At 39.7% G+C, this 27958-nt stretch overlaps 1 protein-coding gene, 1 long non-coding RNA gene and 1 other non-coding gene across 8 annotated transcripts; 2 read left to right on the top strand and 1 right to left on the bottom strand.

Moving 5' to 3' along the window:
- Positions 1 to 3562: 3562 nt before the first annotated feature.
- LOC106386283 lies at positions 3563 to 8757 on the top strand. Of its 2 annotated transcripts, XM_048742703.1 has the most exons (4): positions 3563 to 3955; positions 4165 to 4266; positions 6977 to 7111; positions 7207 to 8757. In XM_048742703.1, the coding sequence occupies exons 2-4, from the start codon at positions 4185 to 4187 to the stop codon at positions 7503 to 7505; spliced, it is 516 nt and encodes a 171-aa protein (XP_048598660.1). In that variant the 5' UTR covers positions 3563 to 3955; positions 4165 to 4184; the 3' UTR covers positions 7506 to 8757. The 2 variants fall into 2 exon arrangements, with proteins under 2 accessions (XP_048598660.1, XP_048598661.1); XM_048742704.1 differs by lacking the exon at positions 3563 to 3955 and having other exon boundaries at positions 3974 to 4266.
- Positions 8758 to 11560: 2803 nt separating this feature from the next.
- Positions 11561 to 11666, bottom strand: LOC125579643. The gene has a single exon (XR_007317703.1). It is a non-coding gene; the product is annotated as a small nucleolar RNA R71 (small nucleolar RNA).
- Positions 11667 to 21141: 9475 nt separating this feature from the next.
- On the top strand, positions 21142 to 26025 carry LOC106430525. Of its 5 annotated transcripts, none has more exons than XR_002654174.2 (5): positions 21142 to 22314; positions 22509 to 22730; positions 22940 to 23068; positions 23153 to 23248; positions 23336 to 26025. It is a non-coding gene; the product is annotated as an uncharacterized LOC106430525 (long non-coding RNA). The 5 variants fall into 5 exon arrangements; XR_002654173.2 differs by having other exon boundaries at positions 21143 to 22314; positions 23332 to 26025; XR_002654175.2 differs by having other exon boundaries at positions 21145 to 22314; positions 23347 to 26025.
- Positions 26026 to 27958: the final 1933 nt, after the last annotated feature.

Genomic DNA, 27958 nt, shown 5'->3' on the forward strand with positions numbered 1-27958 from the left:
AACAAAACTATTATAAATCATTCCTCTACATAGACAAGCTTGTACTCCACTTGATATGGAAGAAAACTTTGTCAGAAGACTTCCAGGAAGTCCAGATGACTTTTAAGAAGTCCAGACGACTTCCAGGAAGTTCAGACGACTTTGTCAGAAGACTTTTAGGAAGTCCAGACGACTTTACAGGAAGTCCAGACGATTTTGTTAGAAGACTTCCAAGAAGTCCAGACGACTTCCAGATGACTTCCAGATGACTAACAGGTAAGTCGTCCCAGAAGTCTTCCAGATCTGAAAAACCTGCATATTAAATCCACATCTGAAAAACCTGCATATCCAAAAACGTTCAAATGGCTTAAAAACAGAAAAAATGAGTGGAAGATTAGATAAATCTACCTTTACAGAACACACAAAAATACATATTTAAAAATAATAGATCTACCTTTAAATTAGTGGAAGATGAGTACCATCTAATTAAAAACCTGCAAAAAAGATAGATTAGTAAGAAAAGACATGAGACAAAACTGAAAAATTCATATAAAGTTTGGTGTTTTCAAGTCAAAGAGATTAGAGTGGGTTTGCAGAGTTTTAGTTTGGGAAAAAAGTAAGAACTTTATACAACAAGAAGTTACCAAATGAAGAAAAATCAGACATAAGAACTTACCAAAACGCTCAGATCTATTATGAAAGGGAGACTTCGTCAGAAGACTTCCATGAAGTCCAGATGACGACTTCCTGGAAGTCCAGACGACTTCCTGGAAGTCCAGACGACTTTGTCAGAAGACTTCCAAGAAGTCCAGACGACTTCCAGACGACTAACAGGTAAGTCGTCCCAGAAGTCTTCCAGATCTGAAAAACCTGCATATCAAATCCAGATCTGAAAAACCTGCATATCCAAAAACGTTCAAATGACTTAAAAATAGAGAAAATGAGTGGAAGATTAGATAAATCTACATTTATAGAACACACAAAAATACATATCTAAAATTAATAGATCTACCTTTAAATTAGTGGAAGATGAGTACCATTTGATTAAAAACCTGCAAAAGAGATATATTAGTAAGAAATACATGAAAAATTCATATAAAGTTTGGTGTTTTCAAGTCAAAGAGATTAGAGAGAGGTTGGAGAGTTTTAGAATGATGAACATTACATTTTTGTTGCAGCCATTTGAGAGGAGGAGAGAGAATGTGTAAATTTTTCTTTATATAAGGAGACAAAAAATCAAATTACTTTAAATATTTTTGACTCAGACGACTTCTTGGACGACTTACATTTCAGTCGTCTGGTGAAAAAATTAAAACAGACGACTTACATGTAAGTCGTCCAGAAGAGTTTAATATTTTTAGCGGGAAATTAAATATTTTTAGCGGGAAACTAAAATAGAAGACTTTCCAGACGACTTAAAGTCGTCTGGTTTAAATTATTTAAGCGGGAAAATAATTTTTTTAAAAAATTTTAGGCGGGAATATTTGGACGACTTACATGTAAGTCGTCTGTTTTAATTTTTTCACCAGACGACTGAAATGTAAGTCGTCTAGACCCTAAACATAACCCCTAAATTAGCTTTTATATGTCCGGTAAATGATCCGGTTAGGTTAAAACGTACATTGGTAAAATTAAAGGTTCGGTACGATGTGGACGACTGAAATATACGTCGTCCGAGTAAATTATTCAATAGACGACTGAAATATAAGTCGTCCACACCCTAAACATAACCCCTAAACTTAATTATCGAATTAAGCACTTCATAAAATCAAATCAAACTTGAAAAGTGTTTACTATACACAGAAATAAACACATATAGGTAAAAACTAATTTTTGAAAAAAACATTTTAGTTTACCAAAATCTAACCCTAACAATACATACAATACTACAACATATGTTTGCCAAACTCCTAAACCAAATAATATCATGATTCACTACTTCCACTCATCTATCTTCAAAACAAATCAATTTTATCATATCTTAATTTATATCACTTAAAACTGTTTATAATTACTTGATTTTTATTTTTCACGCATCAAAATATTTTTTTACAAGATTTATAAATTATTTTTAAAATAAACTGGTACCAGACGACTTACACTTCAGTCGTCCAGACGACTTCCAACATCTCAGACGACTCAGACGATTTACTGGGGCTATATTCGTAAAAATGGCTTCTGTTTTTTTGTTTGGCCACAAGGGGCTGAGCTGTAATTTCACTAGGCTTTTAGGTTAGTTTTGCATTTTATTCAAGTTTGGGTATAGGTTTGGGATTAAAATCAAGTTGTGGGTTAGTTTTGGCAAAAACCCCTAAATTTAATTTATTTTTCAGTGATCTCAATACCAGTGATGCAGGAAGTGAAAAAAAAAATATTTTAATATATTAGAAAAATATTTCTTTTTAATATATATAATAAAAATTGGTATCTCGACATAGACATAAATCTTTCTACCCCGATGAAGAACCACCCATTATTATTTACATTACAATATCAAGCAAAATTAGAACTTTTGACAAACGAGAGAAATTTCAGAGAGCTTCACCAATTTTTCAACAAGAGAAAGTCGTTAAAAGCCAATTTTCAAAAAAAAAAAGGTCGTTAAACATGGAAATGAAAACAATGTAAATACGGGTTTACAACTAGATCATTGGTCGCACGAAGAAAGAGAAAAAAAGAAGAAGAGAAAAACCTATATGGTTATAGTTTGTAATCACTTCACTAGGTTAGCGCTTCTAGAGTTATAAAATTACCATTTTATACGACCTTTTATAAGGATACAAAAACAACGTATTACATGTGATTTAAACAAGAGACGTAAAATTTTAGGTTGGCAGGATAATAACATTCCACAAAAAAACAGAGACATTAGAAAATTTAAAAAAATGTTAGATGTAAATCTAAAAATATGAAATTTTGGATTCTAATAAATATATAAATAAATACTTAAAATTTTATTTTAAAAAAATAGTTTCAATAAGATTTTTTTCTTTTTAAATTATAAATCGGAAAATTTTAGAAAAATAAATTATAAAAAGTTCAAATTAAAAAAATATAATTAAAAACATAAAAAAAATTAAATATTTTTATTATATATATAACAAGGATATAAAAATCATTTGCATGTTATTGAAAAATGTATTTTTTAAAATGTTTCTTTAATAATTTTAATAATAATAAACATGAATAGTGATATCAACAAAGTAAACATGAAAATTCTCTATATAAAATAGCTTATATTTTCAATTCCCCTTACCACCTCACCCAAAGTATATAATATTCTATTCACAACAAATTTTTAATATAAACACACTTAACATTTATAAACCTTTAACACACAAAAATACTTAAAAACCATCAACGTTATTGTACACTCCTCTTGCGAATCCTAACATGAAACACATACAATAAAATATACAATTATTTAGTAATATACATCACACGACAATCATATTTCGCGCGTAGCGCGGACCGACCCTAGTATATATATATATAACACAACTAAAGAATATATTTTAATGATTGTGTATAGTCGTATAGGTAAAAACATATTAATGAAAAAAGGGCCATTCACGTGTTGGTTGGAAAAATGGTTAACTTACAAAATCAAAGGCCCATTTAGAAAGTTAACTACTCTATCGTAGGAAAAATAGAAAAACAGTTTGATTAATGTTCATAAAAAAGTACTGATTGAAATGGAAATAGTTTTCGATGCTCAATGTTCACCACCAACCATCTTTTCTGCGAGTTCCACACCACTATATACTATTAAAATCATTTCCAAAGTGATCAAGATGTTATCAATCGTGAGATCGATAGAATCAAGGTGGTTTTCTTGATTTTTCGTTGTGAAAGCTGTACCGGTTCGATCCTCAGTTTCGGATTAACAAATTGTCATATGGGATAAAAATCATAACTTTACAGGAACATTTACTAAAACAGTTGATCCATCCTCACACACTCTGTCTCTATCTTAGTAAGTGTTAGGTTTTAATCATGTTGTGATCTTGTAGAGATAAGTAGAAAGTTGAGTATACGTAGAAAGTTGTTTCCTTTCAGATACTCTTTTCGATTGGCTCGTCGATGATTCCAAAATTCAATAGTCTTATTCTGATTTGACTTGTCTTGTTATATATTTATCTGTGAAATCAAAAAGTTGAAGTCTTTAATTTATTCTCGTTATAGTTTCTACAGAGAGTGAAACCATGGCTTTCAACTTTCAGCGCAACGTCTTCACCGTTGGCTCCTCCGTTCAAACAGATTGTCATCTCCCATTTGGAAGCAAAGGTAAAAATTTTGCTCTCTCTTTTTATTATTTTTGTTTGATCCTTGTCCTTTTCATTTATTATTATATTTATTCTTTTTTTGGTTCCTCCTTCCCGACACTGCTTCCCGTCTCTCTTCTTCCTCTTTTTTTTTGTTTTCTTTTTTTCGGTGGAAGAAGCGTGAAGGTCTGTGATGTGTGGGAAAAGAGAGACTGAGTTCTTTTAGAAAAGGGGTTGAGCTCGTCTTATTACTCTTCTCCTCCCTTAAAAAAAAAGAAAACAAATCTGGTTTTTTTTGCCGTGAGGAGGTCTGTGATGTGGGAGAAGGGAGGCTGAATTTGTTTTGAAAAAGGGGTTGAGCTCGTGTTCTGAGGTGTGGAAAGGGGTTGAGCTCGTTTTTGGAAAGGGGTTGAGCTTCTTTTGGAAAGAGGTTGAGCTCGTTTTGAAAAGGGGTTGAGCTCGTCGCCCGTAGAACGTTTAAGAAGAGTTCGTCGATGGTGGCACCGAGCTTGCCGCCTGATGTTCCGAGCTTGTTAATGCCGGCTCCGAGCTCGTCGACGGTGGTTCCGAGCTCGTCTCCTGTTGCTTTGAACGTGTTGATGGCGGCTCCAAGCTTGCCTCTTGATGTCCCGAGCTTGCCGACGGTGGCTCTGAGCTCGCCTCCTGACGTCCCGAGCTTGCCAACGGCGGGTCTGAGCTCGCCTCTCGACGTCCCGAGCTTGCCATCGGCGGGTCCGAGCTTGCCGACGGTGGCTCTGAGCTCGCCTCCTGACATCCCGAGCTTGCCAACGGCAGGTCTGAGCTCGCCTCCTGACGTCCCGAGCTTCTCCAAACTCATCTCCTGTTGTTACTTCGGGTTCGTTGTTGGTGAAAGAGTGTGGTCGAGATGCGGAGGGCACGAGCTTGCCATTGGTGGGGTCGAGCTCGGATTTTGTGTCAAGTTCATCAGTTCCTAGCTCGTTCATAGGTTCGAGCTTGTCGTTTGCTGTTCCGAGCTTGTCGTTATCGATGGAGCTGTGTCACGGTGAGGTTGGGTTGAGCTCGTCGTCTTTTGGTTCGAGCTCGTCTTTCGTTCCGAATTTATCTTATGTTGTGCCAAATATACCGTCGGTGATGGAAACGTTGGAGCTGAGTTCGCTGATTGGTATGCCGTTGGATGGGAAGGTTGCTCGTGAGCAGCTGTCTTTGTTAGTTCATAAGATGGAGCTTGCCGATGGCCGCAAGTCGTGGTCGGAGATTGCCGAATCTGTCATTGCTGTTGAGTTAGGTACTCTTACTGGAAGTGAAGCAGAAGACACGGTAAGCGCGAGTATGATCGAGGAAGGGACTGGGTTTCTTTTTGATGAAAATGGGACTAATTTAGCGGTGGATCCTGGCGTTGAGGGGTCGAGGTTGTCTTTGACAACGCCTCTTATTGTCCCTAGTTCGTCATCTTTTGTGAAGAAGACTATGTTAGAAACTGTCCGGGAGCATGAGCAGATGCGGTGGCGAACTCTTCTCAAACTAAAGAGTCGTCGTCGAAAACCACAAGTTCCTCTGATGATAGTTCGTACTCGAGTTCTCATAGTGAGAAGTCTGTGGATAGTGCTACTGATGTTGCTGGTCAATATGATAATATTTCTGAAGATGATAAGCGAGATGATGACGTCGAAAACGTTGATGTTGAGGATGATGGTGCTCTGGGGAGCGCCGATGATGAGTGGAATGGGACCTGTGACGTTAATGTTGGCGAGGAAAGTGATCAAGACGAGTATGCTAGTGACGGTGATCATGCTGCTGTTGGAGCTGACGAGATGGGTGACCGAAATGGTGTAGATGGACATAGTGATTTTAGTAGTGAGTGTGATGACTTTAGTGATGAGCAGGATAGTTTTAGTGGTGAGCAAAGCGGTGTTAGTGGTAGTCTTGGAGTCATTGTTGTAGATGATGGGAGGGATGATACCGATGGAGGCAGTGATCGTCGAGCCGATGTTACCGATATTCTTAGAAAAATAAAACAAGAAAGCATGGCTGCCTCCCTTGCTGGATCGCTTGATGTGTTCGGTAATCCTTGTGGCTATGGGAAGAAGAAAAAGAGGGTCAGGAAGGCGAGGGAAAGGCCTAGGATTTTCGTAGGTCCTCTTGTTAATCATCCGGATCCATCCGAGTCATTTCCTTCTATTGTTGATGAGGATACGATTAAGTGGATCTCAGCCAACTGTTGCCGTAATGGTGTCATAGAAGCGCGTATTCCTGGCGAGGATGAACGTCCGTGGACGGTTCCGGATGGGTGGCTTTGTGTTTATGACTTCTGGTTCACCGAGTATCATTTGTGGTTTCCCCTCCGAGGTTGCTGCTGGCGTATTGTGATGAACATCTTATTGCACTCACTCAACTTACTCCTGCTGCTATTCGAAACATAGTTGCAGCTTTGTTCACAGCCACAGATATTGGTGTTCACATGAGCCTATTCTTGTTTGAACGTATTGCGCATATTACTCGGTGTGATAAGACGGACGGGGCTTTTTATGTATCTATGAAGGCTGGCTGTGGTGTTGTTGGGGAAAGGAAGAGAAAAACGTTATGTTGGATTAAGAAGTTTTTTTATGTTCGAATTGCGCCGTCGTCGGTCCCTGATGTTTCTGATATGAGTGTCCCTTTTAGGAGTAGTTGAAATCCTTACAATGGTAGTTTCACTCTTATTGGTGTGTTCTTGTTTGACATATCTTATTGATTGTTGTCTTGTTTTGCAGGTCGTCATTTAGTTGGTGTTCCTCTTGCTCCTGGTGATAGTGAGTGCGTGGAATACTTCAAGGAGACGAAAGCTCGGGATTGGACTGTGGTGAGGCGAGCTGAGGTTTGGCGGTGCATCCCGTTTATTGACTCAGGTTGAAAATATGTGTTTTTTTGTGGGTTAAATGCTTGTTGGTTTAGATTTGTTACTGATTTTGTATGGTTTTGTTGGCTCTTCTTTTTTTTGTAGCTTGTTGGAGAAAAATGGATTTGAGCGAGATTCCGAGTTTGGTTGATCGTTTTGCTGGAGGTATTGATGATGCTGTTGTTGAGTCTTGTCAGTGTGCCGCCGGTGTGGAGCCTTCGGCATCTGCTCGTAGTATTGTTGTGGGTCTTACGAGTACAACAATTCTTATACCGTTCGCTGGTGTTTCTGGTAAGGAAGTTGTTGTTGCGGGCGGTGGGAGTGTTGTGGCGAAAAGGGCTGCCGCTGGTCGTTCACCAAAAGACGGTGCCGCCTTCGAAATCTCGCAAAATTGTGTGCTCTGATGTTGAGCTGCCTTTTGTGGTTGATTCTCCTGCTGTGGAGAAGGCATCTTTTGAGCCGTTTGATCATTCGTTCAATGGTTTGGCTTCGAGATGTGGTGATCTTTTATTGTTGTTTCAATCACCTGGTGGCGTTGATGGTTTGTGTTTTGATCAAGTTAGGCGCGGTGAGTGGTGTCAGGGGTTCGCTTGTCACTTGGCCATTGTAAGATAATTATTTCTTTCTTCAAAGTTTGTTTGTTTTCTCTTTTTTTTTTAAGAAAAATGAATTTGTGGGCTACAAAGTTTGCGAATAAATTGGTGGTTAATCAAGATGAAGAGCTTTAAGAGGTGAAGGCCGAGCTCGAAAAAACGAAAGCTGAGCTTGCTTCTATTAAGGATAAGGATGACGGTTCCGAGGAAATAGCGGCTCTGCGCGGCAAGTATGAGGCTGAGAAGAAAGTGTCCTCAGATGCGTTGGAAGAAGTTGAAAAACTCACGGCAAAGATAGCTTTGGAAGCTGGGCGGGTGAAGAAACGTCAAGCGGCCGACTTGGAACATTTTAAGAAGGAAAAGGAAGTGGCGGGCAGGAGGTATCGGAGGGCAGTAATGAGACATGATGATGTGCTTGCTACTTTCAATTCTCGTATGGAAAAGGTGCGGAGGTATGTGGAAAATCAGAAAGTTGTTCGCACAGCTATGCATGGAGTGAATCAGATCATGGGAGTGCTTGATGCTGTCAAGACTTGGAAGAAAGAGGCAATAATTATTCCTGATGGAAAGGTTAAGCATCTTGAGAATGAATTGGTTCGGAGGAAGGAGAAGGCGAACTTGGTTGTTCGTGTTGAGTTTGAACCTAAGGAGCTGGCTGATATCCCTTTCTTTGATTTTACTCGTCCACTCTCTCATGTTCATCCATCTCTGACTGCGGGGGTTGAAGATGCTGCTAAGGCAAGAGGGAAGGAGGAAAATCGTCGTCGTGAGGAAGCAAGTCGTCGTCGTGTGGCTGATCGTGCTGGTGCTGCGTCTTCGGCTGTGAGGCGTGAGGGTCAGGTTCCTTCGCACCCGTAGTTTGGTTCGTGTGATCGTCGAGGCTCTACCTGGCTGCTGCTATCTTTTATTTTGCTACTTTTTTTTTTAGACTTTGGTTGTTATGATTTGATCATGTTGATCTCTTTCGGATATGGATGGTAGTCTTCTTGTTGGTTTTTGTTGTTATGATCGATCATGTTGGACTTCTTTTATATGATGCTTGAATTCTTCATGTTTGTTTTTATTCTTCTTTGCATGCCTTTGATCGTTGAAATGTTGTAGGGCTGGCGTGTGAGAATGGATCTCTGTATATTTTTATTTTGAAAATTTGATTAACTGTGAGCAGGGAGCTGCAGCACTGAGAACGGATCTCATAGTTTTATTTTGCAAATTTGGTTAAGTATGAGCGCGGAGCTGCAGCACTGAGAACGGATCTCATAGCTTTATTTTGCAAATTTGAGTAAGTGTGAGCGCGGAGCTGCAGCACTGAGAACGGATCTCGTATTTTTACTTTGCAAATTTGATTAAGTGTGAGCGCGGAGTTGCAGCACTTGAGAACGGATCTTGTAATTTTATTTTGCAAATTTGATTAAGTGTGAGCGCGGAGCTGCAGCGCTGAGAACGGATCTCGGATTTTTTTGTGAGTGAGGGTCGTATCCTGATATTTGTTTGAAAAATATATAATTTTTTTTATAGAACTAGCTGAGCCTCGTGAGAGGTTGCCTACGTACCCCACAGGCAGGGATCAAGCCGACCGTACTTCACCTTTACAGTAAATGCTTGAATTAAAAGGGGTGGATCCTCCTGGATCTTATTTTTAGTACATCAGGGGTGCACCGTTCTTCGTAGATTTCTGATATACCTTGGATTTGACTCATTTTTATCCATGGTATATAAGTACTTTACTATATATATATCTATGTTTTTTACTCTTCTAGGTATGTTTTCAGGTTCATGTGCATTTCGGAGTAAAGCTATGACTTTGGAGCATTTTGGAGCTTAAAGGACATTTCACCCGAGCTGACCACTTAGAGGTCGACGAGAGGAAGAATAATCGATCAATGTGCATCAGTGCTGACTATCGATATCAGGAAATGCATGGACAGATGAAGATTAATATCGATCGATGTACACAAGTACCATCGATCGATGTCGAGACACCAGACGCGACATTTTGGATTCAGCAGACTTAAAAACCAAGGCGAAGCCAAATTACCAAAATGCCTGACGAGTTTTTAACCTAGTAGAATATATACTGCCTAGTGTTTTTGACGGCAGAAAGAACAGAGCTTTTTCTAGACCTAGTTTTGCTACAAGTTTCATTTTGGGAGAGAAGATCACTTGTGATTGGAACTCCTTGTTTCTATTTCTTTTCATCTATTCTATGAGTTTCTATTTATCTATTGATATGAATTGCTTTGCTATGTCTGAGTAGTTCAACTGTTAGATCCAGGGTTCGGATATGTTTGTGGGATTAGCCCCAAACTATAGATCTGCCTTGTTGTGATATTCATGATAGATTTGTATTCATTGCTTGTTTTAGCCTAGCTAACTAGAACTTGATCATAGGATTGCATATTCAAGCACCCTTGTTATCCCATCCTGACATCTATCTATCATATTAGGATTGCTAGAGAGGGCTAACCGCCAATTTAGAATCTTAGTAGAGTATTTTCATACTCGCGCATAGGCCTGGCTAGAACCCGTCGATCGATGTCCTCAACTGACAATAGATCGATGTTGGCAAAGGTGTATCAGTCGACGTCTTAATAGACTATCGATCGACACTCTCTTGTGTCTGCATCTAACCGGTGAGACACAAGATCTAGTCTGTTAACCAGTGGTACATGCGACAGCTGATCCCTGAGTTAAGCGAATGAGCTCTAATATATCATGCATGCAACAGTTAGACATCTATTGGTATTATAATCTCCAACACTTGAATAGTGGCCATGCATCTAATATCATTTCCAACCAAATTTACATTTATTATTTACTCGCTTGTTACTATTGCTATTTCATTTAAACATTTACAACCCTTAGAATTAATAAACACTAGATTTAATTGTTCCCTAGCTCCTTGTGGATTCGATCCCTAAGAACTACATCTGAACCTCTTTTGATGAGAGTAACATTCCTTAGGGTAATTTGAGTGGTATCAAATTTGGCGCCGTTGTCGGGGAGCTTTGATCGCCATTAGATTTAGTTTTATTAATTCTTTTTCTTTTCTTTACCCTCTTTCTAATAATCTTTTTCTTGTCTTTTCAGGTGCATGCCCAGCGGTACCAGAAGTAACAAGGAGAAAGACTTGCTGTTCTCAGACGATCCTGCTCATTTGGAACGCACCATCCCTAGAGGTCAATGTTCCACATCGCTCGACGCAACCACTTCGTCGTCGATCGATACGCACAACCAACCGTCGACCGACACCAGACCATCATCGTCGATCGATCCCGATCGTTCGACAACGATCGATACTACGCCGCGTACGTTGATCGATTTCGTGTCGTCAAAAATGGTAAACATTATTATTCTAACTCAGGATGAGAACGGAAACCTGTATGACCAGGCCGGTCATCTGTGTAATGCAACAGGTCAGAAAATAGATGCTCAGGAAACTGTAATCCCTGATGCTGATGCTACAGGAGCTGCTCAACCTGTAGATGAGGACGCTCGATCGAAATCACTGGCCGACTTCAATCGCCCAGATGAGTATTATTCCAACAGATCAGCTATTCGACTTCCGGAGATCCAGAAGCAGAATTTCGAGCTGAAGCCTCAATACTACACTCTCGTGTCGCAGATACCCTACTCTGGGTTACCGCACAAACATCCTATGGACCATTTGGAACGGTTTGAGGATCTAATCGCTGCTATTCGGATGGAAGGAGTCCCCAAAGATTACCTGCTGTGCAAACTCTTCAGATACACGCTGAATGGAGAAGCGATGCACTGGCTTAGGCAACAACCCACAGGATCTTTAACATCCTGGAGCGACATCAAGAATGCTTTCTTACGAAACTTCTTCGATGAGGCGCGCGCTGAAGAACTTCGGAACAAAATTTCCACATTCTCGCAGAAGGCTGGAGAGTCCTTCAAAGATGCGTGGATTAGATTTAGGTTTTTCCAGCGAGACTGTCCACACCACGGATTTAACGAAGTGCAGCTGCTAAGCACTTTCTTCCAAGGTCTCGCCTTACAGTATCAAATGGCCCTTGATACAGCGAGTGCAGGAAACTTCACTACTCGAAATCCGTTGGAAGCTGTGAGACGTATCGAAAACCTTGCTAACAGCAGCAGCACCAAGAACACTGACTCTGAACGGAAGAAGTCTGTAGCTTCTATCGGGAAGGAACAGATGGACGAAGTAAGAGCTAAGTTAGATGTCGTGCACGAGCTTCTTAGGAAGCAAGTCTGTTCAGCTGAAGGAGAAGTAGCAGATACGGAAGGAGAAGAAAATGTGAATTACATCGGAGGTACCGGATTCCAGAAATTTTGAAACCAAGGCGGAAACAGAAACTTCTTTGGAAATGGCCAAAGAAGTAACCAAAATTCACAATTTCAAAAACCCTTCAACAACAGCAAGAGCTACTCAAACTCTTACTACCAAAACCCACCACCCCAGACTCAGGAAAGCAAGATCGAAGAGATGCTTGATCGAGTACTGTTGGGACAACAACAAATCACTGTGGATATCAACGGTAAGATAGACTCTGCCTACAACAATCTGAACACCAAAATCGAGACCTTAGGGACTCAGGTGAGAAAACTTGAAACTCAAGTAATTCAGATGGGCGAGACTATAAAGAGGCAAGAAGCTTTCGCTAGAGAGGCAGGAGCCGACAAAGGAAAACACCACGTAAATGCCATCATAGATGATGATTTCTGGCAAGTGGTGAGAAATGAAAAGCTTGAGGAAGGTGATTTCGAAATCGAAAGCTCCATGAGTCTCGGCGGATCCCAATAGTGTCGACCGATGTCGATGAACTCGCATCGATCGACAGACCATGATGAAGATCGATGGACAGATTACTCCAGTCATCGATCGGCGTCATCTGCCAAATCGACTGAATGTAATGCGGTTCGAATTCTAACTCATGAAGAATTCGCAGCTAAGCATCCTCACCCACCCTCCCCTTTCTATGATAAAATCGATCGATCGGTTGAGCCAACCATCGATCGACAGAGTGAGTCCGACGTCGATCGTCACAACACACCTCCCATCGATCGACAGGCACCTCTGACATACCGAGTGCGGTTACCCTCAATCGATAATGATTACATCAACGCACTCAGACCACCACCTAAACCATTAGCAAACCCACCCGAACCAAAATCCAACCCTTTAAATAGTTCACCAGAATCTGTTCAAGAAGAACAAGAATCTGAAGGGAGAAGGTTAAGGAAGAGAAAGGAGAAGATTCCTAAAAACCTTAAGAGGGAAGCTAACGATAAGGAGATGGATGGTTTCACTAAACGAGTCCTCAGAATCCCAATCGAAAAACCTTTTGATGAAGCTTACTTCACACACCGGTTGTGGATGTTCTTCAGAGAAACAAAGGTAACCGAGGAGGACATTAGGAGAATGTTTCATCAAGTCAGAGAGAAGATGAAACACAGGATCACATTGACGAAGAAGAGTGATCCTGGGAAGTTTGCAATACCATGCGTAGTCAAGGGTGTTGAATTTCCCCATTCAATGTGTGACACAGGAGCATCAGTTAGTATCCTCCCTAGGATCATGGCAGACCAGCTTGGTTTGACCATCGAACCCTCAACGGAATCCTTCACCTTCGTGGATCTTTCAGAGAAACGATCAGGAGGTATCATAAGAGATCTGGAGGTACAGATTGGTAATGCCCTTGTCCCTGTAGATTTTCATGTCTTAGACATCGAGCTTAACTGGAACTCTTCACTTCTGCTTGGAAGATCTTTCCTAGCTACAGTAGGAGCTGTATGTGACATGAACAAAAACAAATTGTGTCTAACGCTCATAGACCCAAACATCCACTACGACCCCATCCGACCTAAGAGAAAGGTCATTAATTCTGTGGATTATGGGAAAGAACTCGGCTTCATTGGCGCATGCCATTGTGGAGCAGAGTATGAATCGGAGTACGAAACAGAGTACTCGGAATCGATCGACACCCCAACCTTTCCATCGATCGATTCCAATGTGTCAATGGTGACCGATGACCACAACAACACGTCACTCGACGTAATGCACCCACTTGACCATTTCGCTTCACCAAATCATTGTTACCAACATTTTGCCTTCCAACCTCCAAGCAAGAGAGGACATGATGATTATTCCATAGGCAGTTGGGCAGACAGTGGTTTCTATGAGAGTTTTGCAGTTGACACTGTAATTATTTCACCTAATGAGGAACATACTGAGGAATACGATGAGGATTACTGGAAAGAACGTGCAATAGAAATGTCTTTGCAGGATGAAAGACTTGAAACACATAAGTTCACAAATACGTTTCCAACATCGTTCGACGCTGTGCACTCCACATCGGTCGATACCCACCCTCGTCCAGCAAAACAACCGCTCATATCGATCGACACCCCGAAAGGAACATCGATCGATATTCGCGCCGCAGCGAAAATCCAGGAGCAGGAGAATATTCCCTCCCCAACTAGGTTTATATATACCTATATAAATCGTTTTGCACCTCCTAAACCACCTACACACATCAAAGCAAACACACAAGAAAAAAGATGAACACTCTTCCTTCTACATCAACAGAAAAATCCATGAAGAGCAATCATCTCAAGAACAAAGTTCTGCAGAAATTACACTGCCATCGATCGATGTAACTGTATCTACATCGATCGATACTACTCTAAACCCTAATCTTTCTATTTCTAAATTGAATGATTATGCAAACATTGATTACGGTTTTCTAACACCTGATGAATTTGGTATTTTCAGGGACCCAGATGGCAACGCACGTGCAATGGATGGAAGGATTTTACAAGTGTCCAGAGAGGACATAGCAGACATCCTTCAAGTAGCCAATGGACCTGACAACCTATTCTCATAGCAACGTGGCACTCCAGACGTCATTCAAACAAATCCTAACAACCATGCTAGAGTCGCCACACCAGAGATCAACCCAGATCTATCACGCCAACCAAAAGGGTAAGCATCGATCGACGGTACAACGGAGACATCGATCGACAGGGTAACACCAACGTCGATCGATAGGGATGAACCGACGTCGATCGACAGACGGTATGAATGTGGGAACCGCGCTTTCGACATGTACGGAGCCAGAAAGTTCACTTGGGAACAAAGGGACGAGTATGGAGTCTACAGAGATGAGCGTGGACACGCACGAGGCGTAGCTGGTGAGATGATACCTGTCACAAAGGACAACATCAGGAAAATACTGGAAAGAGCATCTCTTTTTGAAGAGAGCCACATCTGTCTTCCAGAACATGCCACTTCCTTCACACCCACAAGACTGGCACCAGAACTCTACACCAAAGAAGAAATCGATGAAATGGTGTTTGGTATTTGTGGAGCTCAGGAGAAACTAGGAGAGGAGCTCAAAACATTTGTAGATGATACACATCAGCCTTTGGATAGAGGCTACAATGAGCTTTTCAGATGTATGGCAGAAATGAGGACAAGAATTGAGAGTTTACGTCAGCAACTTGAGAAGGAAGCTACGACCTCAGAATCGATCGACGCACCACGTGCCACATCGATCAACGTCAGTCTTCCTACAGCTCAGATCCCTGCAGAACCGCAATGTTCAACACAACACAGGGATGAATGGGAAGTCTCATACATCGACACAAGGATAAACGACGTTTACTGCCCTCTCAACAACAACGTGGACTGGCTAAGCACTAAAATCGATCTATTACAGCAAGATCTAGACACCATTCGCAAGAAGGACCAACAACCAGCCACATCGATCGACATGTGTACCTTCACATCGCTTGACGCAAAACTCTCAGCCATGAATGAGAGGCTGAGGACTTACGAGGATATGCATGACCGTTTTATATCACCAGTCATGACATATTTAAACAAATTGTCTAGTCAATTACTTGATGCCCAAACGGATATTGAGAATATTACTAAACAAAAAATTTTGCAGGCAAAATCAGCATCGATCGACAGGCTAAGAGGACCTTGGATCGATGGCAAGAAACCTGTGGAGTTACTTCCTTACACAGCAGCAGAGGTTGACAAGATCACATCAAAGATCTACACTGCTCTAGACACCATGGAGGAACGACTTGACAAACGCTGCGATGACATCTACTTTCCATTCGACAACAGAATCAGTGGACTAGACAACCACGCAGAATGGCTACAAAAAGAAGTCAAAGCCATTCAAAGGCAACTCGCAGCTCAACATCAGATATCAGCATCGAACGACAGGACAAAAGCGAAATCGATCGACGGCAACTCGCCGAGATCGACCAACGAACACATTATCGCATCGATCGACGCCGAGTCAACACTAATCAGCGAGCAGCCGATACACAAGTCAATGCAAAAGGAACTAACAGAACTTTCAGCATACGCCTATGACAACATAGGCTGGCACCAGGTCAGCATTGACAACATTCAAGAAAGGCTACAAAACATCTCCAAAGTACTTGAGAAGATGGATGACAAATGGACAAGAAATGATGAGGCCACAAGAAGTTTCATTGCATCTTGGTCCAGAATGCGCAGAGATGACGTGGATGCTTGCTTTCCAACAAGCAGCTGCTTCTCCACCCAATAGCCAATCACTACCACAGTCAAGCTAAATGACTATAACCAAGCGCTGAGTGGGAGGCAACCTACTATTAGGTATTTTACTTTGATTTTATTAGCTAGCATTTAATTTCTTTCGTTTTATTTCTTTCAGATTTAGGAGACCCAAGTAGGAGGACCTGAATATCGACCGACGACAAGACGTCGACATCGTTCGACATAGGCAACCACACGACGATCGATGTCACTCTTACACATTGATCGATATCTAATCCGGTCAGATGTATCTTCCCTACTTGTTACATTTCGTACATCATAAACTATTCATCATAACTCCGGCTGAGTTACACTGGGACAGTGTAATTTAAGTCTGGGGGAGATTTACTGATATAATTTATTTTATTTTTATGTAAAAAGGAATTTCAAATAAATTATGCTTAGCTATTGAAAATAGGGACTATAATCCTATATTGATTTAAACATGAATATCTAACCAATCTTTAGCACCATTTTAGATTTACTGATTGCAGATAGCACTAAAGATGCTAAAGCGGATCAACCTATCAACTACACACTTACCTTGAACCGTATGAAGTAACTAAAGCTGATTTCCAACACTAAACCTGACATAACCGCTTGTCTTGGGGCTTGGTATACATGGGATCGGATTCTTGAGACAGGTCTGGAAGGTAACGCCTGGTTTAGATTTTTTATCACATTTTCTCTCTCTAGTTTCGACCCTAGATTAGTTAGTGAGTATAAAAAAAAAATTAATAATAATAATAAAATATAAAATATAAATAAGATCTATTGTTTAATTAGGATGAGTCTGAACAGGACTTGGTGGCTAAAACCATTAAGGCTTGATTCATAACGACTCAAATAAAAGAGTTCGAAACGGGACTTGGAGGCGGCAATCTTCAAGGCTCGTTTTCGCAAAGAACTCTTGGATATAGGTCAAAAAGAAGTGAACAGAACTTGGTGGCAACCACCATTAAGTTTTAGTTCATGGAAGCCTGTCCAATCTTCGTCACTGATCCTGCAATGGAAGCAGACTTTGACTCAAGAGAGAAATTTAGAGAGAGAGAAACTAGGAACTAACTTTTACCTGCAGCTCCAGATACCTGTCTGAAATCCTTGCTTCCTGTGATCGATACTCCCAAGGTAAAGCATTCACTTTATACTAAGAAATGAAATCAGTAGAGGGGATGTCAGACGCGAATTGATGAGTTGTGTTATGTTAGAAATGGTTGCTAAGCTAGGATATTGCATAGTGTGCTTTTGTGATTAGGACCTTTTAAATGTGGTTGCAAAATTGTTGAGGAAAGATTTCTATGTTTGAAAATTTTAAATCCCTAAATATTTTCAAACCTCTTTCAGAGAGACCGCCTGTATGTTTTGCTTGAGGACAAGCAAAAGGGTAAGTCTAGGGGAGTTGATATACCTTGGATTTGACCCATTTTTATCCATGGTATATAAGTACTTTACTATATATATATCTATGTTTTCTACTCTTCTAGGTATGTTTTCAGGTTCAGGTGCATTTCGGAGTAAAGCTATGACTTTGGAGCATTTTGGAGCTTAAAGGACATTTCACCCGAGCTGACCACTTAGAGGTCGACGAGAGGAAGAATAATCGATCGATGCGCATCAGTGCTGACGATCGATATCAGGAAATGCCTCGACAGATGAAGATTAATATCGATCGATGTACACAAGTACCATCGATCGATGTCGAGACACCAGACGCGACATTTTGGATTCAGCAGACTTAAAAACCAAGGCCAAGCCAAATTAACAAAATGCCCTGACGAGTTTTTAACCTAGTAGAATATATATTGCCTAGTGTTTTTGACGGCAGAAAGAAAAGAGCTTGTTCTAGACCTAGTTTTGTTACAAGTTTCATTTTGGGAGAGAAGATCACTTGTGATTGGAACTCCTTGTTTCTATTTCTTTTCATCTATTCTATGAGTTTCTATTTATCTATTGATATGAATTGCTTTGCTATGTCTGAGTAGTTCAACTGTTAGATCCAGGGTTCAGATAGGTTTGTGGGATTAGCCCTAAACTATAGATCTGCCTTGATGTGATATTCATGATAGATTTGTATTCATTGCTTGTTTTAGCCTAGCTAACTAGAACTTGATCATAGGATTGCATATTCAAGCACCCTTGTTATCCTATCCTGACATCTATCTATGACAATTTCTTTAGTAGTAAAATCGCTTGAGATTCAAGGAGTTCCATGATCTCGGAGCCTTCTCTCCGCTCATTTCGGTGAGTTCATAGACACCTGGTTTGATGATTTTCGAAATCAGGTATGGGCCTTTCCAGTTCGCACCGAGTTTTCATGCTTTCCACTCGCGAGTGTTTTCGAAGACTTTGTGAAGGACGAGGTCGTTCATTTGAAAGAACCTTCCTTTCACTCTCTTGTTATAATATCGAGCGGCCAGGTTTTGATAGTTTTGAACGCGGAGGAGAGCTTGGTCCCGTTTTCTTCAACTTGGTCTAAATGGTCGATGATCATTGAGTTGTTGAGCTCTTCATTTTCGGTGAGTGTGAGCTGATGGAGGCTTGGAATGCTGACTTCGTTTGGTGACATTGCCTCCATTCCATGGGATAGGGAAAACGGTGTCATACCTGTGGAACGACGTGGTGTTGTGCGGTGTGACCAGAGAACACCGTCGAGTTCGTCGGCCCAAACACCTTTCTTTTCTTCCAGACGTTTTTTGATTCCGTCGAGGATCGTCTTGTTTGTGGCTTCAGTTTGTCTGTTTCCTTGAGGGTTTCTTGGTGTAGATTTACTTAATCTGATTTTCCACAAAGCGCAGAAATTTTCGAAGGTCACTGAGATGAATTGAGAACCATTATCGGTGACGATTTCATATGGGAGACCGTGGCGGCAGATGATGTTTTTCCAAACAAATTTCTGAACATCGGGGGCGCGTATAGTTGCGTACAATTCAGCCTCGACCCATATCGTAAAGTAATCAGTCATGATCAGGAGATAGCGCTACTGTTTTGATGGTGGCATTGGGCCAACAATGTCCATTGCCCATCTCATAAATGGATATGGTGGCGTAGTGGTTGAGAGGAGCTCCGTTGGTAGATGAATCATAGGGGCATGGCGCTGGCACTTTTCGCACTTGAATACAAATTTTTCACAATCTGCGACCATTGTCGGCCAGAAATGTCCGTGTCACTTGATTTTAATGGCTAAGGCTCGTCCCCCTGAATGATTACCACCTGCGCCTTCGTGTGTCTCTTCGAGGACCCATCTAACTTCTTGACCATGTATGCACCGCAGTAATGCTTTGGTCGAGCTCCATTTGAAGAGGACGTTGTCGTTCATGACATAGTGTGCGCATCGAGCTTTCAAGCGTCGTGCGGCCCAGCGGTTGTCTGGTGTTGTTTCCTCGGTAATGTAGAGTTTGATTTCATCGCGCCAATCGATTAAATCCTCAACTTCTTTTTCGGGTGTAGGTTCGTTCATCTCGTTGGTGTCGTCCATCTCTTCGTCGAGGTCATCTATGATGTTGACTCCCATGACTAATTCGATACTCGGTTTATCGATGCTTTCCACTGGAATCATTCTTCTGAGCAAAGGATCAGAGGTTGATGCTAAAGCGGCAAGAGCGTCGGCGGAGGAATTGTCGCTTCGGGGAATTTTGGTGAGGGTGAAGTTGGTGAAATCCTGGGAAAGTTTTTGGACAACCTGTAAGTAAGCATTCATTCGGTCATTTCTCGTCTCGTATTCACTGCTGAGTTGATTGGCGACGAGTTGAGAGTCGCAGAAAGTTTCTATCTTGTTCACACCAACCGCTTTTGCAAGACGGAGACCAGCGATGAGAGCTTCGTATTCAGCTTCGTTATTGGAAGCTGGGAAAGCGAGGCGAAAAGACTGCTCGATGATCTCACTGGTAGGAGATATGAGTCGTATTCCAACACCTGATCCGTTTCGTGAAGATGAGCCGTCGACGTAGAGACACCAATTCTTGGTGTTGAGATCGTCGTCGTATTGGGATAGAGGTAGCTCGGTCAGAAAATCTGCTAACACCTGAGACTTTGCACATGTTTTGCTTTTGAACTCGACGTCGTATTCGCTGAGCTTGACTGCCTATTTTGCCATTCATCCTGATTGACTTGGGCTGTGGAGGATCGATCGAAGCGGATGGTTAGTCAGAACGTGGATGGTGTGGGATTGAAAATACGGCCTGAGTTTGCGTGCTGCGACAACTACGGCATAGGCGAGTTTTTTGAGTGGTGAGTATCTTGTTTCGGCGTTGTCGAGAACCTTGCTGGTGTAGAAGATTGGACGCTGCTCCCCACGGTCTTCGCGAACCAGAACACTGCTTACAGCGCATGCGGAGACTGATATGTATAAGTATAAAACTTCCCCGTCTTCGAGTTTGGCCAGAATCAGTGGTGTGGATAAATATTGCTTCCGCTGTTGAAAAGCTTCTTCTCATTTTGCGTCCCACTCGAAACGTTTGTTGTGTCGTAGAAGTTGGTAGAATGGAAGGCATTTTTCTGTCGAGCGCGAGATGAATCGGTTGAGTGCGGCGATGCGTCTTGTCAATCGTTGGACTTCTCTCGTGTTTTTTGGAGATGGGAGTTCCGCAATGGCCGTGATTTTTCGTGGGTTTGCTTCGATTCCTCTTTTGGTGACAATATATCCGAGAAATTCTCTGGATGTGACAACGAAAGTGCATTTTGTCGGATTGAGCTTTATATTGTACTTGTTGAGGCTTTCGAAACAAGTTGTTAAATGTTTGATGTGGTTGTTGGCAGTGAGGGATTTGACGAGCATGTCGTTGATGTAAACTTCCATGGTGTCATCTAGCTGTTCGGCAAACATTCGGTTCACTAAGCGTTAATAGGTTGCGCTGACATTCTTGAGTCCAAAGGGCAGTAAGTTTCTCGATCGGTGATGAATGCGGTTTTTTCCCTGTCATCTGGATGCATCATAATTTGGTTATATCCTGAAAAGGCGTCCATGAAAGATAGGAGTTCGTTCCCTGCAGTTGCTTCGACTATCAGGTCAATGTGATGGAGAGGGAAGCTATATTTGGGACATGCTTTGTTGAAGTCGGTGAAGTCGACGCATACACGCCATTTTCCTTCTTCTTTTTTGACGACAAGAGAGTTAGCGAGCCATTCTGGGTACCTAACCTCTGTGATGGATCCTGCGTTTGTCAAACGTTCAACTTCGTCGTTTACAGCTTTGGCGGGTTGTAGGCCGAGCTTGCGCCTTTTCTGCCTGACTGGTTTGAATATGGGGTCTGCGTTTAACTCATGACAAGTGACAGATGGGTTGATCCCAGACATATCCTCAGTTGTCCAGATGAAGGTTGAGGCATTGGATTGAAGGAAGCTAATAAGTTGGTCTTTGAGATCGTCTTTTAGGTCTGTTCAGGCCCATTAAGAACTAAGCACGTAAGTGTGAGCGCAGGAATTGTCGGAGAGATCAATGTGACGCTAAAACAAGTTGATGTTATATATTTATATTATTCGATAGTTATTTATATTATTCGATAGTTTCTAGTTGAAGCATTAGAATATCAAAATTTCATTTTGGTTCAATATATATATAACACAACTAGAGAATATATTTTAATGATTGTGTATAGCCGTATAGGTAAAAAACATATTAATGAAAAAAGGGTCATTCACGTGTTGGTTGGAAAAATGGTTAACTTACAAAATCAAAGGCCCATTTAGAAAGTTAACTACTCTATCGTAGGAAAAATAGAAAAACAGTTTGATTAATGTTCATAAAAAAGTACTGATTGAAATGGAAATAGTTTTCGATATTCAATGTTCACCACCAACCATCTTTTCTGCGAGTTCCACACCACTATATACTATTAAAATCCTTTCCAAAGTGATCAAGATGTTATCAATCGTGAGATCGACAGAATCAAGGTGGTTTTCTTGATTTTTCGTTGTGAAAGCTGTACCGGTTCGATCCTCAGTTTCAGATTAACAATTTGTCATATGGGATAAAAATCATAACTTTACAGAGACATTTAAAACCATTTATCCATCCTCACACACTCCGTCTCTATCTTAGTAAGTGTTAGGTTTTAATCATGTTGTGATCTTGTAGATATAAGTAGAAAGTTGAGTATACGTAGAATGTTGTTTACTTTCAAATACTCTTTTCGATTAGGTCGTTGATGATTACAAAGTTCAATAGTCTTATTCTGATTTGACTTGTCTTGTGAAATCAAGAAGTTGAAGTCTATAATTTATTCTCGTTATAGTTTCTGCAGAGAGTGAAACCATAGCTTTCAACTTTCAGCGCAACGGAACGTCTTCCCCGTTGGCTCCTCCGTTCAAGCAGATTGTCATCTCTTGTTTCTGTCTCGGCAAACTCTTTTGGAAAGAGTCAAACTTTTGCTCAGAAGAAACCAAGGTTTCCCAAAATATATGTGGCTAAGTAGTTGCATTTCAATAAAGACGGGACTGCCATTAAGAAGCTTCATGTGAGTTTAAATGGTTATGTTTCAGCAAGTGTTAGTTTTGTTATGTAAGACCATTTCATTGTGTAGGCTGGTGTGAACAAACTTTAAGTCGGAAAGGCAGAAATGTTGCTCTAGAAAGAAAATACGGTTCTACAAGAAACGTTAATGACGGTGTAACAGTTTACTCTTCTATAGTAAATTTGAATATTTCTGTTGTGTTCTTTGGTTAGGATGAGCTTGAGGATACAGTTGAGAACACCGGTGCGAAGCTAGTGAGAAAAGCTGCTCCAAGACTAATAAATTAGCTGGTGATGGAACAAAAACTTCAGCTGTTCTTGCGCAAGGTCTCATTGCCGAAGGTGCAAGGGTTTATATTTTGAAGTCTTTGTGAATTGAGAGAGAAATGTTTGGTTAAAATGTGATGGGTAAATCGAAACTTGTAGGTCGTGGCTGCTGATGCAAACCCGGTTTTGATTACCAGAAGGATCGAGAATACCACCAAGGCTCTTGCTGCCGAGTTGAAGAAGATGTCAAAGGAGGTATCTTATTGATACTCTTGTCAAATTATCTTGATCATTGCTCTGTTTCATTGGGTTGTTCTTTATTGGATTACTGGTTGAAGATAGTGAACTCGCAGATGTTGTATGGGTTAGTTCTGGAAACAACTACGAAGTAGGAAATATGATTGCCAAAGTTGGTTGCAAAGGAGTTTTCACTCTCGAGGAAGGAAAAATCTTTGTGGTACTATTAAATTTGCTGCTTTGAAAGCTCCTGGATTTGGAGAGAGGAAAAGTCAGTACCTTGATGACATTGCTGCTCTTACCGGAGGTGAGACCAAATGACTAAATCATCCTTTCGTAACTTTTTCATCATTCAAAAAAGATAACTTGAGATCAACATCCATTTTTAAATAGTTTGACGTTTTTTGAGTCTCTTTTCTGAAAATGAATAGGGTTCATGAGTTAGTATGAAAGATATATATAGTTCGTTTAGGTGAATGTTGACGGTAGAAAAAAAATCTAAACTAAAATTTTTGAAAGTGTGATTTACAAGTTGTGGAATAAGAATATACTAAATTTTATGAATATTTGGTAGAGATTCACGGTTTGACTGTATAATACGAAATGGAAAGAGAGTTTTATTATAGGAATATACTGAAATTTATAATATAATAAAGGTGATTTTCAAGTCGATATTTTTGTTATTAATGTGATAGCTTTAATGTAGGGGCTAGTTATTCAATGTTTCTAGGAATATTTAGTGGATCTATTAACAGTTTCAAAATTATTTAAAGAAATCTATAATTCTTATTTTGTATTACAAATGATTTTTCTGTTTTTATAATAATAAGTTTAAAAATCATATTTACAACTAAGCCGGTTAAAATTTCAAAGTTGTATGTACGTCAAGTTACGCATATAATCCGGTTTAGTGATGTTCTCCTCGATTACACTATTACAGTTATTTGGTAGTGAATTTTTAATGCTAATAATTGTAAAATGGAGTGGAAATTTTGGCACTTGATTTTACACTCTTGGTTGACATTTTTATATAAACCAAATTATGCAGAGATTGGTAATGTTGCCGTTTTATTCGTTTAATTGGTTTGAGAGGTACAACTACAATTACTGGATCAGTAAAATTTAATGGTCTTTTTATTTCCTTTGGTTATATGACGGAAGAGCCTAATAATAATTAGTAAAAAGTGTAGAGATAATATCAGTGACATTTGATGGTAATTATTTAAGAAAAAATAGGGTTAAATACTAAATGTACTTCAGTTTTAATAGTTGAGATGACGATTGTGGATTTATACCATGTTAACTTTTCCGCTTTTGTTTTTTGTTTGGCCCATGAAACATACGATAGTGTGAAAGTACACAAAAGTTCTTTACATCTCTTAAACATTTTTACATGAATTGAAAATGTTAGGTAGTGCATAAATTGTTTTCACAAACAATATAATGCAATACTTCTTTGAATTTTCGAAATGTGATAATAACCTCTATTGTTCAAATAAGAGCTTCGAATTTAGCATACAGAAGCGAGAGACTTCTGATATTTTTTACTTCTGTCAGTTTCCCTAATTCATTAAATGCTATTTCATCCTTGAAAGAGAGAAGAAGAAGACTTTACCGCCGCCGATCTCCCTCCGTGGTGGGCCATGCTCGTCACCGCCGCTATGTGAGGGAGGATCTCCTTAGCCTCTTTAGTTTAATCTAAGTTTTACTCCCTCCGTTTTTTAATATAAGTCGTTTTACAGCTATGCACATATATTAAGAAAATCATTAATTTTTTATATTTTCTAAACAAAAACATCATTAATTATTTACCTAACCACAATTCAACCAATAGAAAAATATAAGATATATTACCATTGGTCATACAACATTAATTATTAATAAATTTTACATAGAAAACCGAAAACGACATATAATTTGGCACAAAAAAGTTTCTCTACAACGACTTATAATAAAAAACGGAGGGAGTATTTCTCAAGGATAGAAAAGGCGACGGCTTGAAATTTCCGGGAGACGGAGGCTCATTTAGCTCCGTCGACGCCGGTCCTTGTTTCCGGGAGGAGGAGGCTTCCTCAGCTCCTCTTTCGCCGGCTTTTGTTTCCGGGGCGCCAAGGCTTATATAGCTTGACGTCGCCGGCTCTCGGTGTTGAAGTTCCGTCGTGGGTTCGGGTTTGGGGACTGATTTTGGATCCGGTTTTCTACGGTTTCGATCTGGTACTGATGGTAGATCGGGGTGGTCCGTGGTGTTTGGTTTCCGTGATTGCGGTTAAAGCTCAGATCGTTAAGGTCTCGATTTGTTTGAGGCAGCTCTCCGTGGTGAGAAGAAAGCGCAGTAGTGAAGAAGTGGTTTCAGTGGAGGCTCGGTACTTTACGAGCTCCGGTGAGTCGAGAGAGATGCTCCGACGAAGGTGCGATGCGGCGGCGGTCAGGCCGAGGCGAGGTGTCACGTGCAGCTTCAATTGGTGGTCCTGATGAGATCTCGGTATGTCCGATGGAAGATCTCGGTGGAGGACCGCTTTTGTTGTTGCGACCGTGCGTTTGTCTCCGGTGACATTCATTTCAGATTCCAGCGATGCCGTTGCATGGAGGCGGAAGAGCAAATGACCGACAGTGTCTAGGGTTTCTGCGGGTTGATGGGCTTGGAGTGGGCTCAAGCCATCTTGTTTTGTATGTTTTGTGGTTTTCGGATTGAGTCTTGGTCCTTTGTGTTGGTTGGCCGTGGGCCTTTGTAAGGTTAATGGGCTTTGTCTTTTTATTTATCTAAAATTAATTTGAGTAAAAAAAAAAAAGATAAATATCATGTTTTTTCATGAACGATCTTTATAGCTTAATTTTTCATTTTTGACCAAGTTGGGTACTAAAGTTAAAATAATTAGCACCTAATATATATACTGTAGTGAATTTAATAAATCTAATACTGGTTGCATGATATTCAATCGACTTTTCTCAGTGATTGTAAAATCAAAAAAATTCGTTGGTAAACTAAATAACTTTTCAGATTAAAAAATATCATATATACTTTTGCGTTGGTCAAAATTAACGGAAAAGAAGATATATCAAATACAGCACAACCTTCCAAAACTCAAATACAGCACAACCTTACAAAACTCTAATGCACTTTTACGTGTTTATATACAAAACAAATAAGAAGTGAGTAACAATGATTGTGTGGTTAGCCCAAAGTGTGGACCCTATACAGCGTGATAACTGCATTGCTTTTAGTTTCTCAAATGCAAGGATTGTGCCATTCATGCATATTAGCCCACCCACCTCCATTCACATGTTTCCAACGTCACACCACATGTTTATATAAGCGGATCAAGCGGATCTAGCAGAACAAGAGCGGATCAAGCGAATCTAGCAGAACAAGAGCGGATCTAGCGGATCTAGCGGATCTGGCGATACAAGTGCGGATCTAGCGGATTGAGCGGTGTAATTTGAATGGTGAAAGAGTATAATGGTGGTTCAAATTATAATTTAAAAGATAAATTTTTTATTTATTTTCAGTTACAGTTTTTAAAGCAAAAAAATATTAAACGCAACAAATACATATTATTTTATTAAAAAAATAACATAAACTTAAATACAATATTGATTTTAGCCCAAAAAATAAAATATTGATAAAAAATATTATAGAATATTTTTATTGGTCCATAGTGCATTTGCAGTCTCTTATATTCGTCATTAATTGTCATCGGCTGTATTTGGTGTTTCCATCTTATTCGTACCAGTCTCCGTTTTTGCCATAATTTTGGCAAAATTATCATTTATAAAATTTGAAATTCTAATTAAACTATGCAGATTGATCGTAGCTAATACTACTCTTTTTCACTTCAATATTATATCTTGAAAATTCACAAAAAAAAATCCTCATTTTTTCCAAATTCCAAATATCCTTTTAAATAATATTTTATTAGTATTTTTACTAATATGTAGAAATCATATTTTGCTAATCAAATATCAATAAATTATTTATTTTTAATGCTCAGATTATAAAGTAATACAACGATAGATACATTTATCAAATTTTAAATTAGAATCACCAAAAAATATTAAATATAATGTTATTATATGGTTGATTATATTATACTAGTGATGTAGTAATGAATAAACATTAATAGTCATTTACCATGTAATTATAATTAACTTACTTAAATATCTCTGTTTTAATATTATAAATATTATTATAAAACTTTTGTTACCAAGAAATATGCAACTAATGTTCTTTTACATAATTATAACTAATTACAAATACACATAAATGATAGAATAATAATATATACATCATAAACCATGGAGGATAAATCTTACAATCTTTGCAGAAGAGACTTTAAAAAATAAGCTTTGTAGTGATAGAAGTGAACAGTAGTCTATTTATAGAATTTTTTTTTCTTATATCTTTGGTCTTTAATAAACTCATATCATGTTCCACTCAATCCACTCATCTCATCTGATAATGACGGTCTCTCCATCAATTTAGCTAAAAGACAAGATAAAATAGAACCACTCGTGTTTCACCCGTCATATTTATTTTTACAAGTTTTGTTGGTGAATGGACAAAAGAAGTAGGCGGCCCCCACATGTGTATCACCCACCTTTTTATACGCTTCCCATTCTCAGGTTTCGAATGGTAACTGCGGTTTGAGCGGTGCAGAACAAGCGGTTTAACTGCGGTGTGGTTTTAACAGTTATAAAAGCGTATAGATATATAGTATATGTAGAGATTTT

This window comes from Brassica napus, chromosome A10 (assembly GCF_020379485.1).
Source record: "Brassica napus cultivar Da-Ae chromosome A10, Da-Ae, whole genome shotgun sequence".
Lineage (NCBI taxonomy): Eukaryota > Viridiplantae > Streptophyta > Magnoliopsida > Brassicales > Brassicaceae > Brassica > Brassica napus.